The sequence below is a fragment of the Choloepus didactylus genome, chromosome 10, assembly GCF_015220235.1.
Source record: "Choloepus didactylus isolate mChoDid1 chromosome 10, mChoDid1.pri, whole genome shotgun sequence".
Taxonomy (NCBI): Eukaryota; Metazoa; Chordata; class Mammalia; order Pilosa; family Megalonychidae; genus Choloepus; species Choloepus didactylus.
Window position 1 is genome coordinate 95,774,592 of NC_051316.1, and position 15,941 is coordinate 95,790,532.

Here is a 15,941-nt window from a genome sequence, read left to right on the forward strand (position 1 = left end):
TAATAGTTAGGTCTTTAATCATAAGAGCATGCTTGAAAAGTAAGGTAACAGCATTTTTTTCAAAACTTGTAGCTAATCAACAAGAAGAGAGAGAAGCAACCAGGTTTGTATCAACCCAAAACAAAGTATTACGAGACAGTTTAGCTGTAAGCTTTGGAAGATTATCATAGTCCTGCTGGGTGTCAGGATCAACAAGAGAAAAGTAAACTAGCTTTTTGTTTCCTTTTGGGCAGTAGTAATATTTAAGAACCCTAATCTAATACATATTCCATGTCTAATATTTCAAAAGCATTTGTAAGTGAATTTAGATAGGTATCGACAAGAACCATGAAATGAGTTAATATCATAGGGACAAATGATCAAAGGCCATTTTCTGGGAAGAAAAAAAAAAGACAGGATTTTAAAGATAACAACATTCTTAAAACACACATATAAAACTGAGCCTTGCAGCTTGGATTTAATTTTGCTCAAACTATAGCACTAGTCTACTTAGCTTTGTTAATGTGGCTGTGTTTATAAGGTATGTTCATTTACTGCAGTGGTGGTGTTTGTTAATTGCATGGCAATCTAAATCTAAACAGACTTCAGATACATTTTCATTATAATTTTGTTGAAAAACACAATAGTGAATAGCTCCAAGGTTCCAATGTAGTTTATTTCTTTATGGAAAAAGACTCAACACAATTTTATGCCAAAGCCTCTGCCTTATGTATTCTATTTACTTCTAAGCCTTCTGTCACTCAGAGTACCTGTTTTCACTTTTAAGAGGAAAAATATAATTTCTAGAAAGTGATTAAAAGAGTTGTTTTTCCATCTCTTTACTGTTCCCATTTCAAATGCAATCCAACATGGGCAAATCAAGTAAAACAAAAAGGTACCTAAATTATTTTCCAATTTTACATAGATGGTAGCATAATTCAATGAAAAAGGAAGACATATTGTGAGAAACTGATTTCAGTGCCTAATTCTGACACTATCTAGATGTGTGACACTAGACAAATCACTTAACCTTTCTGAGTCTCATCTTCTCATCTGTAAAATGGAAATCACATTACTATCTATTTCAGAAATGCTACCCCTTCACCTCACTTAGTACTATAGATTTCTTCCTGAGACTCCAAAACATACTCCTGAAAGATCCATCCCAGATAAAGCCCTTGCGCCCTAAAGCATGAAAAGAAAAGTTGACAGCCTTATGTCAAATTCACTGATCCTAATAACTTAGGAGAACCATACACAAAAGAGCTATAAAGGCCAGTCCCAAAGACAACCCAAGAGAATTAAATGCTATTATATCACTTCTAAAATAACTCAGGATCCACAGGAGAAACACTGTAAGCTAAAATTCTGTTGAAACTGCCAATTAGTCATCATACCAGATTTGTCCATACTCTACATAGGTCTCATATACTTATATTTTTCCTTCTGAAAGTGTTAAAAATGAGAAAAAGAAACATGAATTAACTGTTACTAGGGCACTGAACATATCCAGAAGTAAGCCTCATGATTAAATTTTTGAAGTATTTCCTAATTTGATATTTAACCCTCAAATAAAAAACACATATTACAGACCAATTTATGAAGAGTTTGTGTATGTGTTTGTGTGTGTGTGTGTGGTTTTTAAAAGGAAACAAATGAAACAACTATTCTATTATTAGCTGAGAAATTCTCATGGGAATTTCTTAGGATATTTCTAAGGCAGTAAGGCTCAACTTCCAAAAGGTGGCAAAGATGAAAGTAAGGATACAAAGTAAGGATACAAAGACGAAAGTTAGGATACAAGTGTGAAGAAATATAGGAGATACTAAGAAAATACCTTAATTCTTCTAAAAAGTTGGGCTATTTGGCCCCTAATACTATAGAACTTCCCATTCAAGGCAGCTGATGGTACTCACCTATTAAGTATGTATAGATATATTTAACATCAAGACGTGAGATCAGATTTATACTACAAATTAGAAACATTTTTCCAAAATTCTTATTTGAACATTCACCACCAAAAATTATTCCTACAAAGGAGACTAGAGATGCAGAAAGTCCTACTCAGAAAAATAAATAGAAAACATTTTATAATATTAATTACTATTTCTTTCTAACAAAAGCTGCATAAATCTTTCTAACTTCCCTCCAAACATATACCTCTGGGACAGAATTCAACACTTGCTTAAATTAATACCATCATATCCAGAATATTAGAAAATGCAATGGAAAAAAATAACATATACAACAGATATTGTACAGAAAGTTAGAAAAACAAAATAATCAATATTACAATTAACCAGGATCCCACTTTACATAAAGGTATATGGACATACCTGCCTATGTCCTGGAGTATTTATGAGTGAAATGATATGACGTCTAAGACTTGCTTCAAAATATTCCACCAAAAAAAGGGAGAAGGAGGTAAGAAGACAAAATAATATTGGCAAAACTTGGGTGACGGTATCTAGAGATTGCCTTATTTTAGGCTGAACCCTATGAAAATACCAACACACGATTGTTTTTTACCTAAAACCTTGGCAATTTCAGAGGGTTAAACTTAATACTATTTTCTTTGCTTTTGTGCATGTTTTAAAATTTCCACAATAAGGTTTTTTTTAATTACCTTTGAAATGAGAGTTCTTAGCAAAAGGGAATTCCTCACACTAAGGTTTTTAGCTTTACACTAACAACTAAAATGTATTTAAGATGAACTACCAATATTTTACCTTATGTCATTGACTCACTTATTTTTTCTCACATTTTAACATCTCTGAAGTTTGGAAGCATTCCACAACTAATGGCATGTTAATTTTTTCTTGGTAGTATATAAAATAATGATGCAGCTTAAAATCAAAGATATCTTAGATTCAATGAATTATGGTTAATACAATTGCTAAGAACAGCATTTTTAATCCACATTCTCTTTCAAACAGGCATTTAGCACACAATACCTAGCACTCCCTGTCCCATGGTACCCATAATTATCCTGGAAGGTCTCCTCCTCAGAGAGACAGGCCAGAACTGATTACTCTGTGAAGTTAGCTCCCTCCGCTATAGTCTGGCACAATTAATAACAATTAATTCTTAGGAGGATACTGGCACTCACAAGATGGGAAGCAAAACTCACTATGCAAAGCCTTCCTTTATAAACAAGGCCAGTGCATAAATATTAATTATACAGGGCTTTGAAGCGCACCAAACAGTGAGGTCAGAGGGGAAGAATGGCTGCAAGTGTGGTAGTAAGGGCATGTGAATGTGAAGAATGAATAAAACTAAAACCAGTAGATGGGACAAAATAGGTTTACCTTCACCTCCAAAAATCTCAAAGGGTCTTCATTTCATTGAATCGAACAATTCACTTAGATTTTTGCACTGACTTATGTATTTTGCTCTTTGTTTTAACACCTATCCCTCACAGCCCTCAGAATTGGTTAGCCCAGTCTAACAGAAGAGTAATAGAGGGTTTGTGCAGGACTATGAGAGTGGCGGCTGCTGACCTGTTCATATTTCTCCAGTTCTGTGTGATAGATTTGTCTGATCTGGGTCAATTTGGCTCTGTAATCTGAGTGTTCAATAGAGTTATCTGAAGAACCTCCAGAGGCTGCCGCGGCTGCAGCTGCTGCCGCCGATCCCCCACCTTTCTCAGGACCTGAAACCCCTTCTGCCAAAAGCATATTGTCCAGTCTCATTAGCTGGGGATCGGGAGGGTCCTCCTCCTGGGCTCCTCTGATGCTGAGACCTTCAAGGAAAGAGAGAGAGAGAAGAAGCGAGAAACAGAGGACAAACAGTGTGAGTATTTTGTTTATTTGAGAAAATGATCAAACAACATTAGTGCACTACAATTTATGCTGGGTAGTTCATTGTTTACATTTGACCAATGAGCTTGACGAAGTGTGAAAATTCTTTTCAAGATAATATTTATATCCATCCTGGAATTTCTAATATCTTCCCTTTATTTATTCCAGATTGGGTCATCAGAATAAGGTAACCCTGGCTTCTCAGAATATTTTAAAATCCAAGCTTCCCAAATTTAGATGGTTTTAAACATAAAAATGAGAAGGGGTTAAAAAACTGGGGGTGTTGAGAAAAGATGAAAATAAGTCCAAGAATATAGAACAAACCCATCAAAAGGTATTATTCTGTTTCTCTGCACAACTGGAGGAACAGAGTTGAAATTTCCATGGAATAATTAATTCACAAGCTATATCCAAATGTGAGAAAATGAACAGGATTGGATGGGCTTTCCCATCATGTAATTTCAGCGGGAGAAGAGAAATACACGCATTATGAAGTAATTAGCTATCCTTAAAACATATATAAAAACATAATAAACATAATAAAATATATATATTTTATATATATATATATATCATACATGTAATTAAATAAATATTATTAAGCAATTGCCAGCAAATTATAAAAACAGGGGCTAAATTCGGCTAAAAATGAGCCACTGACATGGTAATACATTGCTGGGCACAGTACTCACAAAATAATTTTGCTTTTAAACCAAGAACTTCCTAAATGATGCCCAGTCAGCAACTACAATTGAGTACTATAGATCACAGCTGACAATTCATAGATTTAATCAGGTCACATAGGCTTTCTGCCAAGATGTTTTCAACAACACAGAAGACAAAGTTTTAAAATAATTATCATGGTATAAAAAGCAACTAGAGTCATGACAGCACAAAACTAGAATTTTTGTTAATGTACAACATAATCTAAAATCTCCCAGCCCAATTAACCTCTGTAGATCTGTTTAAAAGCAGGTTCCCCACACAAGTTACAAGGCATCTTGGGGGAAGGGAAAGAAAGGAAGTTGGCATCTTGCATGTTTGCATTTGGATTCTGCCTTTTGTGTTTGTGCCTACTGTTTATCCTCAGTGGGGCACACTCTGTGTCTAGTGCAACTTAACATGACAGTAACATCTATAAGCTGCCAAGTACTCAACTGATCACCAGCTCTGTGATTTTATATGCTAACCTTAAACCACTATCACTCCTTTTAAGAACATATTTCATTTCTAGATATCCTGAATTACACCCACAGCATGAGAGAATTCTTGTTCTCTCAGCTCAAACACACAACTTTAATTTCCTTTAAAGTGACACTTTAAAGTTGTCACTTTCATTTAAAAATATACTTCAGAATAATGTCAACTGGATACTAAAACTAGCACACCATAATTTAGAATTATATCTGTTGCCTGTTTAGAAGTGAATAAATAAGATTTGAAAAGTATAATATATTAAGTCAATAAATTCAAAGTTATATAAAATAATAAAACCAAAAAAAGTTAAATAAAATAAGATAGAATTAGTATGAACACATTGCTAATAAAAGATTGACAAACATGAATTTGCTATTTCTTCTAGAACTAGAAGAAATCGCCTAATATTGTTCTAGAACTGCTAAATATTGGTTAACTTGATATTTTTGTTCAACCTCTTTGATTTTCCTCCTTTCTAATTCATTCAGAGTTAAAATCTCATGGTCTGGACATGCTTGTAGTTCCACATACCAAATTTTTTCTGCATATAGCATTTGGTGTGGGCTTACTTAGCAAACTTTTATCTTGCACCTTGGGCTCTGTTTCATTTTACGGTACTTGTTGGGAGTTCCTTAAGTTTCTCCTTTTTAAACTAAATTTTTGGTAATTCAGTTTAAATGACCCAAAAAATTTTGGTAATATTTTTCGTGTTTGTTGTTCCTTTTTTGAATTCACACAAATGCTGTTTTCTTCTCCTGAAAATGTGTTCTTTATCTACCTTCAAGGTTCCTCCAGGTTTCTAGTATTCCTCTTGTACTTATACATATTTACCTCTTCCCCAAGGACACTTGGTGAGGTTCTTTAACAGTAGACAAACATCCATAGTCAAAATCCAAGTGTGGCAAACAAGAGAAGATGCTCAATAGCCAATACTCAAGAAAGTAGACTATAAAGGAGACAGAAAAAGTAAATTCACCAAGAAATGCAAAAGGCACACATTAACCATCTGTGGTACTTTATGCGCACCTAATATGTGTATAAACCGTTACTGCCACACCAAAAGAAAACAACCCTTAGGCTCTATAGTAGTGGACACAAATAAAAATAATTAAAAGTATGTATTTTCAGCTGGTATAACATTTTCCTCTGTGATGAGTAATATATTTTATTTGTAAAATCATAAGTAAATTAACTTAATTGTTTGCTTCTGCATTTACTTTATAAATTATGTACATCAAACCTAATTAAAAATCATTTCCTGATAAAAAGTTCATATTCCTTTTGATGAAAGGTACTAGAGCACTTTGTAATTAGGCAACATTGAGAAGACTATCAATACTATCATAACTATAGGTTGAATAATGAATCAAAATTTTTTCTCTATTAAGTAAAGTCATGTCTATGATGTCTAAATAGCAATACCTAGTTTCCAAAATTGTTTTCAACTTGAATATTTCTTTTCCTTACTTTATATTCAAGTTACTATTTATTCCTCATCATACGTACCTATCCACACACTATTACTTAGCTTACAAACCTTACACAGACACGTGGTTTCCAATCGTAATACCTACTCATCTGAGCACCTATGAACATTTAATGAACCTAAGCTTACAAGGGCCAGAATGATACAGACTGTGTAGTTATCAAAATATTTTGATATCAAAAGATGTTGAGATCTTTGTTACCAAAAGAAATTGAAATTCAGAAAAACAATAATTTAAAAATTGGTCATTTTTGTTTTTAATCCAAAATATACACTGGAACATATATAGAGGCTTATAAAGTTTTACATCCAGGCCCCTTTACAATCATAGCATTATAAAGTTAAAAAAAAAATTTGCAATCTACTTATAACCACAACATTCATTTCAATATCTCTAAGATTTAGACAAATCATAGAAACACAGTAAAAACACTGTTTAACAATGAACTTGGCTTTGTTATAAGCCACAGTTTTTGCATATCTTTCAGCAAATCCTAATTAGCTGTCTTTCAACATGCTGTGCACCTGCCCCACAGATAATGGGAGAGAGCATCTGCATAGATGACTGCATTTGGAGGGCAATAAATAAATTACGGGTCAAAATTATTACAAAGCTTTCTCTGAATAAATGCATACCCTTCACAATACTAAGCTGCAGATGTGAAAAGTACCTAAAGCCCACTCAAATGCTATGATTATGGGGCTGTTTGAGTTTAATAATCTGATGTAATTCAGGGATTTTCAACAGCTCATTAAGAGTTCATTAATATATAGGAAAGCTTTTGAATTATATATAAGCAGATTAGAAATCTGCAACGACTGGATTGAACAGTAGTAGCCTCTCTAACAGAACACTGCCAACACAATGAAGGCTTGACCTGAGAAAATGAAGTGCAAACACAGGGCACTAAGCTTCATGGCACCCTCCTTTCAAGGCCTAAGCCCACTGGACCATTACTAACTTCTGTTCATCAAAGAGAGACTTCAGAATATGGCTGTTTCAACTGTGATCTACACATGGTAATGAATCAGGCATAACTAAAATCTAACCCTACAGTATTTCCATAATCAGGAAAGACACAATATGAATAGTGATGATAAAAGTTATCAGCAGATCATTTTTACTTTGTAAAGAGTACATTATTTAGACCTGCTTATGGAAAATTTAGTTGTTTGATTTTTCCCCCTAATGAACATACCATAAAACTAGACCCCAAATTATTCATAAGCTTAAGCCTATGAAATCTCTGTAAATTTGTTCTCTGATGGACCACTTGTTTTTGATTCATTCAGCTAGTATAACAGTCTTAGCTCAGAGGAAAGGTTTCAGCATAGTATCAAAACGAAGCCAAATCAGATATTTTCAGCAGGCCCTGAATTCTTGGCTGCTTTGAAACCAGAGAAAATTCTAATACATGCAAGTTATTTTAAAATTTCCCACAGGTTTTATTTTGTGTCTGTTATTTAAAAGTAACAATCAGGACTGAGGTCTGAAGTTACAAAGCTGATTCAAAGAAAATACCAACTTTATTTTCTTTGCTTTCTTCATTTAAAAATCAAGTCAGTCACAATTTGAGAAATATAACCCAAATTATAGATAAAGAAGAAAGAGATTAATACAGACATGCTGCCACCTTTCTCCCCAAACATAAAAAAGGTAAAATATTTTTCCACCTGAAATCCTTACGTTTAAGTATGAAGAAGATCTGGAAATGAAATGAAGGTCACAAGACCCATACTTACAGAGATCTCCTTTGAAACAATTACTTTTGGGCTGTGGAAACTGGAAGATAATTTGGAAACAAAGTAGAGAAAGACACTGAAAAATCCCTCAAAGCAAAATTATCTAAACTAGACTTGAATATTGAATTGGGAAGAGAGCTTGGGGTTCCCCAACAAACAGTGGTTGGACTAGAGATAAAGCTAAGGAGCCAAGACCAAGTCCAGGGAAGGCAGACCAGTGAATGTGGTCTGACTGAGAGGGGGGTAAAAAAGAAAGAAGCCAAATGCTTGCTATTAGCACCTCCTAAAGAAAGATATGGAATGACATTTGTACCTGGATTTCATGCTCTCCTTCTGGGTCTAAAGATGAGGCTTGTAATGAAAGGAATAATCATATTATTTTGAAGATACTAGTAGAAAGCAATAATCGTAAAAAAATATTTAAATAAAAATATTTAAAATATTATGAGGAAATGACACATGATATAGTTGCCTATAACAATTCATGGTGCTCATGCCCACCCCACTGTAGCGCCGAATCTCCTTTTAAGCCAATGTTAGTGTCTAATCCACTGAATATGGCAGTCATATTACAAGCTAATGTCACTTTCACTCCTATTTAAGGCAACTGTGTGGTGTGTGCACGTTTTTCATGTCAGGTATATTAAATATAACACGGCAATGCACTGCACATTTCCACGCCAACCTAGTTGTCACTTTCACTTGACTCATTCTCTATTGAGGAAAAATGCAGCACTGGGAATTTACAAGGCTTTTCAGTTAAATGGACATAAATCACAGGTTTCATTCAAACCGAATAATCACTGGCCATAAAGAGCTACTTGTCTCTTACCATATATTACAGTGAAGTTCCTGTGAGCAATAATGCAGCCATTCATGGCAAAGGAAAACAGAGCGAGACATTAAGAACTGACATGTAATCCTGTTAGGGCCTTGACGTGGAGAGTGTAGCTGACATTTTTATCATATATGTCCATTTCTATTTGGAAAATCAGAGGAATAAAAATGATTACTTCACTGCCCAAATCTACCTTCCTAAAAGAGCCCAGTGAGATTTGTTTACATGCTGGGAAACTGCTTACTGGAAATTCATAAATCTAAGATTTTAAAGCATTTCCCCTGATGGCTAAATTGAAGATATGACTAGAAAGATTCCCCATAATGCTTCTCCACACCTCCATTTCTTTCACTTTCAACACATAAAGTGTCAATCCATTGCTTTATTACATTTCACCTTCATTATAAAGCTGTTGGCAGAATGTCTGTTTCAAACATGCAGCACTGATAACTTTTCACCAAGCACTTGCTGCAAAGCCATTTCACTCAAGAGAGCAGCAAAGCAACTAATGACCTTTATTAGAGGTTCAATGGAAAGCAGCTAGTGCTATAACGACATTATCAGTATCTTGGTCTGTATAGGTACTAGATTTCTGGGCAGAACCCAGTTGTTATTTTCCTGCAGTTTCACAGACATAGTTTAAATGAGAAGAGAAAAACCATTTAAAGGCATTTCCTGAATCACCAGTGTTTTTCTATGCCAGTGTGATTCCCAAGGCTATGACTGGTGTTTGTGCATGTTCCCAGCAATGCAAATGGCAATATAAAAATCACTTGTGGATCTCTTCTCCTTGCCTATTCTACCTGTCAATCCCCACCACACCATAAGTTCAGACTACTTATTTTACTAAAAAATAGTGTAATGTTTTACACAAGAGATAAGCCCGACATGATTCAAGCTTAACATTTTGCTATTTTGAGCCATCAAAAGTATTGACATACTGTATTTTCCAGTTATAGACAAAACTCCAGTATAATTCATACATCCAAAAACATATATCTTACACTCCTTACCACTGTAGGAAAGTGTGTGCATTCTGTGGGGATGGACTTCTTAAGAAAACCTTCATTTTCATGATAGCTTCTCATTACCTTTCAACCCTATTTTAGCCAACTGTTTACAGAAAAATCTGAAACTACTATTGACTGGAAAAGGCAAATTTTGAAGACTTTCCACTTGCCAATTAGATCTTGCCTCAAGAGACAAGAAAAAGGAGTGAGCCTTGTCACTGTGAAAGTGAAGAGCAGCCAAGATGAAGGAGCAGATGGACTGTGCAATAAAAATGCAGAAAGAAGAGTTACATTTTTAAGGCACTTTTTTGTTAAATGGAGCTGCATCTTGTTGGAGCGCTTGATATATAAGCACTGTCAGCTACAGAAGGAGAGAACAGGGTGAGGGCAAGATATGAAGTATGCTGTGCTTGTATGAGACAGTGAAAAAAGGATAAAGGAGAAAACAGGCCATGTTTCTTACACATAGTAGCACAAAGGGTTACCTGTGCTCTATTCTGAAAGAAAATTATTAGAAGTGGGAAAAAACAAGGAAATGGCCATTTTATTTTTATCCAAAGGGACTGATGTTCAAACAAAATGTCCCATTGGGGAGATTCTTAGATTTGGTAAATATGATGACTAAATTTGAAGGGAAAAAAAAAACACTATTTAAAGGAAAGCGATGAGTTTCAGAATCTAAGTGGGGTAAAAGAATTATAATGATGGCTTTAATACCTACAGGTCTTTGTCACTACTTATTCTGTGTGGTTACCAGCGATCTACTAATCTAATGTGCCAATGAAATTCTTTTAAATTTATCACATACCTAGGGTTTCCTCATCAGAAAATGCTAGAGGCCCACATCTGGACTTTTATCAAAATCAATTAGTCCTCTTCTATTATGTGCCTCCAGGATTCTTCAGCATTTGCTTATACAAACTCTTATTGCAATTCTTCCTTTTCTCACATTCCCTCATTTTGTCCCCTTGACTTTTCTCCCTGCAGAATAAGATCACCATGGCACTTTCATTTCCTGTCTTGTCAGTTAAGATCACCACCATGCTGTGAATGGGATAACATTACACTGTGGCACCTGCTTCTTCTACCACCAAGGGCAGTGTGTGTGCCGCTCCACAGAGTTGTTTCTCCCATTGCTCTATTTTCTGGAAGACTGAATCTTCCAGACTTCAGTAAATTCTCCTAGACCCAGTTCACAATACAAGACATTTTTGCCAAAAAGCAAATGTTTTCTGTCCTTCTGTTTCCTATGCCAGTGACTTTAACCTCTTACTTTATGGTTGTTGATAAACCAAAACACTGTTAGTAGTACCTTGGTATCTTTTCATTGTTTAGCCTAAAAATTCTCTGTGTTCAAATTTAAATACATGCCAAGCAGCAAGGTTCAGCTTTTCACATACTTTCGCTTATTTGACATTTAAATAATCTTATAGGTAGGTAAATTTATCCTCACTTATAGATAAGAAAACCAGACTTCAAAGAGATTAAGTGACGTGCCCAAGATCACACAGCTAGGAAATTTGAAATGATTCAAACACAATTCTGACTCCAAATCCAGGATTTCACTAAGCCTCAAACATTTAGAGAAATTGGCTATGATGCTGGATTTTAAATTCATTTGCAACTATAATACAAATAAACCACACTATTAGAGAACATGGCTCTGGAGTCAGAATACTCTGGATTCAAATCCTGACTCTGTCACTCATTAGCTATGTGATAGTAGGCAAGTCCTTTGGTTTATCTCCATAAAATAGGAATACCAACACCTCAAGGAATCAATGTGAAATTAAAATGAAATAAAATATGTAACATGCCTAATACAGTATCTGGCACATAATTATCACTTTAAAAAGCAATAGTGGTATAAAATTTAAATCATACAGACTGAAATCTATTTTTGTTAAAAGACTACATTTCCAAAGTCAAAGAATTAGTTACAGAATTTCTTAGTATCATCTGTGAAACCAACATTACCAAGAACCATCATCCCATGAATATTAAAAATATGGAAGTTTCGCAATTTTAAAAGGTAATCTGAAACAAGTTTGTCCTACAATTACAACTTACATCTGATTTCTGGTGATGCTCATTATATGATCAAATCTAATCTGGTATTTTGATACACCAAAATTTCTTTGCTGTAGATTGTGTTGCAGTTATTTTGTAACATATTTTAATGGTATATAGTATTATTGCTTTTTGTTTTCTCAATTTTTATAATACAAGTTTCTGGTTTCTTCCTTTGCCCTTTCACATTATTCTTACTCTCATATAATTTTCAGTAGTAGACTGGCACTTTGATATGTGTTCATGACGAAACGCTCATGATAGTTGCTGATTATTAGTGACCACACACTTCGAATAAACATAGAAATCTGGAGTATGGCCACATTTAGAAGACCACATAAAAGTAAATAGTGCTATTTATCTGTCCTGAATTAAGGAAGGACTCTGTTCTTCCTGAAAATGTATTCTTAAGATGTTATAAATGGCAACACAGTTTCTTGTTAAAATTACTTAAAATTAGACCAAGTTTATGCATTCTCTCAGTTAGTACTTTGGAAATCTTTAATCAAATATTTCACAAATGAAATGTATGGTATTTATAAAAACCATACATATAATCTATACATGATAACAAATTTTTGGTCAGAAACTACCAAAAGGAAGGGATGATCATCCCATTTCTGTCCTTTACTCATTCGTGATTTTTCTGAAATGACAACAGGAGACCTCAGTTGAATTTGAAAATACCAAAAATATTTAGGTGTGTAATTTAACATAATCAGTGTCATTCATATATCCCTCATGGCAGTAAGAATACTGCCCCCTAACATAATTACTCTCATGTTTATCTTTGAATTAATTTCCTTTGCCTTTGCTGCAGCCATCTTCTTTCTCTTTTCTCTAAAATGTTCAAAAGTGAACTTATCTTATGAACAGCAGATATCCACTGGCTCCCCTTCTCCTCTTGGAAGGGGGAATGTCCACTTTTTTGTTTTTGTAAATTGAAATTGTTCTGATGCACGGCACTACTCAAAATAGCATATTAGTACATATGGCATGAGAGTCGTTGACATTCTCAGTACATTCCAATGTAACAGCATGGTATAAAGTTTTATCTGTATTATTTATTATAAAGGACACAGAGTCAGTTTTATTGAAATGCTTTTGTGACCCATGGCATGATTATAGGAAATGTCTAATAGATTTTCAACACGATTTTATCCTACAGTGTGTTAGCTCTTTAACATAAACACAACATCTAATTATTGACTACAAAAGCTTTTATATTTTCATGTAACATTCTTCTGTATGCATCTCTCTTAAGGAGTTTACATTTTGCTTTAAGTACTGTAAATGTTTCAGTCAAAGGTGAACTTCGAAAAGGATATTTGTGCTTCTCATGGTTGTATCACATCCATCACTCTCTTCCATTAAAAACCATGTAAGTGCCTGAAAACCATGACCACCCACATGTCATGCAAAGGACAATGGCAGAGAAGCTCTAAAGCATCTTCCAAGCAGCAAATCACACAAACAAGACCTCTAGGATAGTAATGCAAAAAATTCATTTACTTAGAAATATAATCAAAACAGCATATTCTTAAATACAAATTACAAAATATGGTTGGCTTGACTAAGTAATAAAACCAAACATTCTAGTGCAAATTGACATTTTTTTTCACAAATTATCTATTTATTTGCTAGTGACCTATAAATAAATGCTTAATTTTAAAAAAATCTGTATGTATACCATTAACTCTTTAAGCAACTAACCTAGAGCAAAAATATCCAAAGACATTTTTCATAAAATCTTGACTTCTCAAAGCATATTCTAGATCTTGAAAGCCTATAGATTTAATCTCCCTGATAGGAAATTAATGTGAGTCAAATTCACTACAAAGACACATCGACATCAAGGCGGAACTGAAAATAACAGCAATTAAATGAAGCATTGCTCATTAGAACAGTTAAAAACATTTTCCCTCCTGAAATAAAAAAAAATTTTTTTCCAGTTAGGAGGGTTTTGGGGGTATAAAGGGTGAGATGGGGTGAACACAATCAGGCATACAAACAATTAATTAGGAAAGTCAATTTAAGGAGAATGAATGTTAAGATCCTTTTGAAAAGTACCATAACATAATTGCAGTCAGGTTTTTTTCCCCCAGTTACTCTTAGGGAGCAATGTGTAAATGTACATTTTCCCCTGTTGCCTAGTTATGGAAAAAATATTCATTATTCAACCGACTTCTCTGAACAGGAAATATGTATGCTTTAATATAAATATGATGGTAGATTTATATTAACAGTACACAGATTTCAAAATTGCCTAAAGAAACCTGATTTTGAACTGGGTGTTTTAGGTGGTAAACCATGGAAATGTCAACTTTGATTTGAGCTAACAAAAAGGAATTTAGAGGATGGATAAGCTCCAGGACCTTTGAATTAAATGAAAGACCAGAACACTCCACAGAATGTCTGCAATAACAGTCTCTACAGAAAATTATGAGGAACTACATAAATCCACCCTCTTCCTCTTCACACAGGCTCATTAAAGCTGTACTGACTCTCTGGGCAGCTATAATTCTGCTGACTGATACCCTGGAATCACCCTGTCAATACCCAGTGGTGTGCTGCCTCTCCAACTATCTCTGCCCCTAATATTCCTCTCTTTGATGGGATTTGCTGACCTTTAATCTGATGCTAGTTTACTCTCATCACTGAAGTGTAAGTCGGAGAGCAATAAAACGGCAACCTCACTGATTCAAAAGGGAGAGCTAAAGCCTGCTAACTGTGAATCTAACCTTTCGTAATGGCTCGCTCTTAAAAGAGGAAGCGTGAAGTGGAAGGCAGCTAAAACAAACAATGTGTAATGCTAAGCATAAGATTTATTAGAATTCCTTTTGCATGGGTATTACAAGAGGACATCAGGGCTGTAAACAAGAGACATACAAATATTTGCAAGGAAGACTAAAGTCCTGGTCATAATATCCTTCCATGCCAATACAAATCTCTAACAAGAGCTGTGCTACAAGAAATCGAAAGCAAGGTTAGATGAACAAAAAAACCTGGGATAACTCCAAGTGGGCATAAATAACACTGGTGTAATAAAATCATCATTAAAAATAAGACATTTTTCTACAATGAGGTATTAGAGGATAATGACTGAAAACTAAAACTTACATTCATAGTACGGGTTCTAGGGAATTCAAAGAGCTTGTGGAAATCAAATGGTTCCAAATAATTTTCAATGTAATTTTAAAGGTAGGTTAATAATAAGAGTTCACATTCACTTAGTGCTTTCTGTGTGCCAGGTATTGCTCAAAGTGCTTTACAAGTATTAACTCATTTAATCAGCTCAACAACCCTAAAAACTAGATACTGTCATTATGTCCACATTAACAATTATGATGAAACTAAGGCACAGCATGGTTAAATAGCATGCCCAAGGCCACACAGCTAGAAAGTGGAAGAGCAAGGATTTGAAGGTGGACTGCCTGGCTTTACAGCCTGGACTTTTTAACAACTCTTGAATATATTAAGCTAACAGAATCTAAAAGGTAGAGGAACTACCTAACTGAAACTGTTTTTTATTTTTGCATTTTTAAGAGTTGGTTCTGAGTCATTCAAAAAATATCCTCACTACAATACTCTTAGTTCTTTTGTGAATCCTTACTCTTTTCTACTGTTTTTTGTTTACTATCAATGATTTTGAAGATAAAATAAGACAAACATAAAAATAAGATAAAATGAGAAAAAAAACTGTATAACATGTGACTTCTACAGTTTTATTGTATTTCTCCAAATTAGTCTTTTGAAGATTACCATCAATTATATTTTCCAAAAAATGTTGACAATTAGGAAAAAGTGAGCAACTATTA

General features: G+C 34.3%; 1 protein-coding gene across 2 annotated transcripts in view; it reads right to left on the reverse strand.

The window, feature by feature from the left end:
• PBX3 (PBX homeobox 3) overlaps positions 1-15,941 on the reverse strand; it is a 314,870-nt gene that overhangs the window by 79,344 nt on the left and 219,585 nt on the right. For both annotated transcript variants that reach the window (XM_037797351.1, XM_037797350.1), the window contains exon 3: positions 3,480-3,721. In XM_037797351.1, coding sequence (XP_037653279.1) covers positions 3,480-3,721 — 242 coding nt within the window. The remainder of the gene's footprint in view (positions 1-3,479; positions 3,722-15,941) is intronic.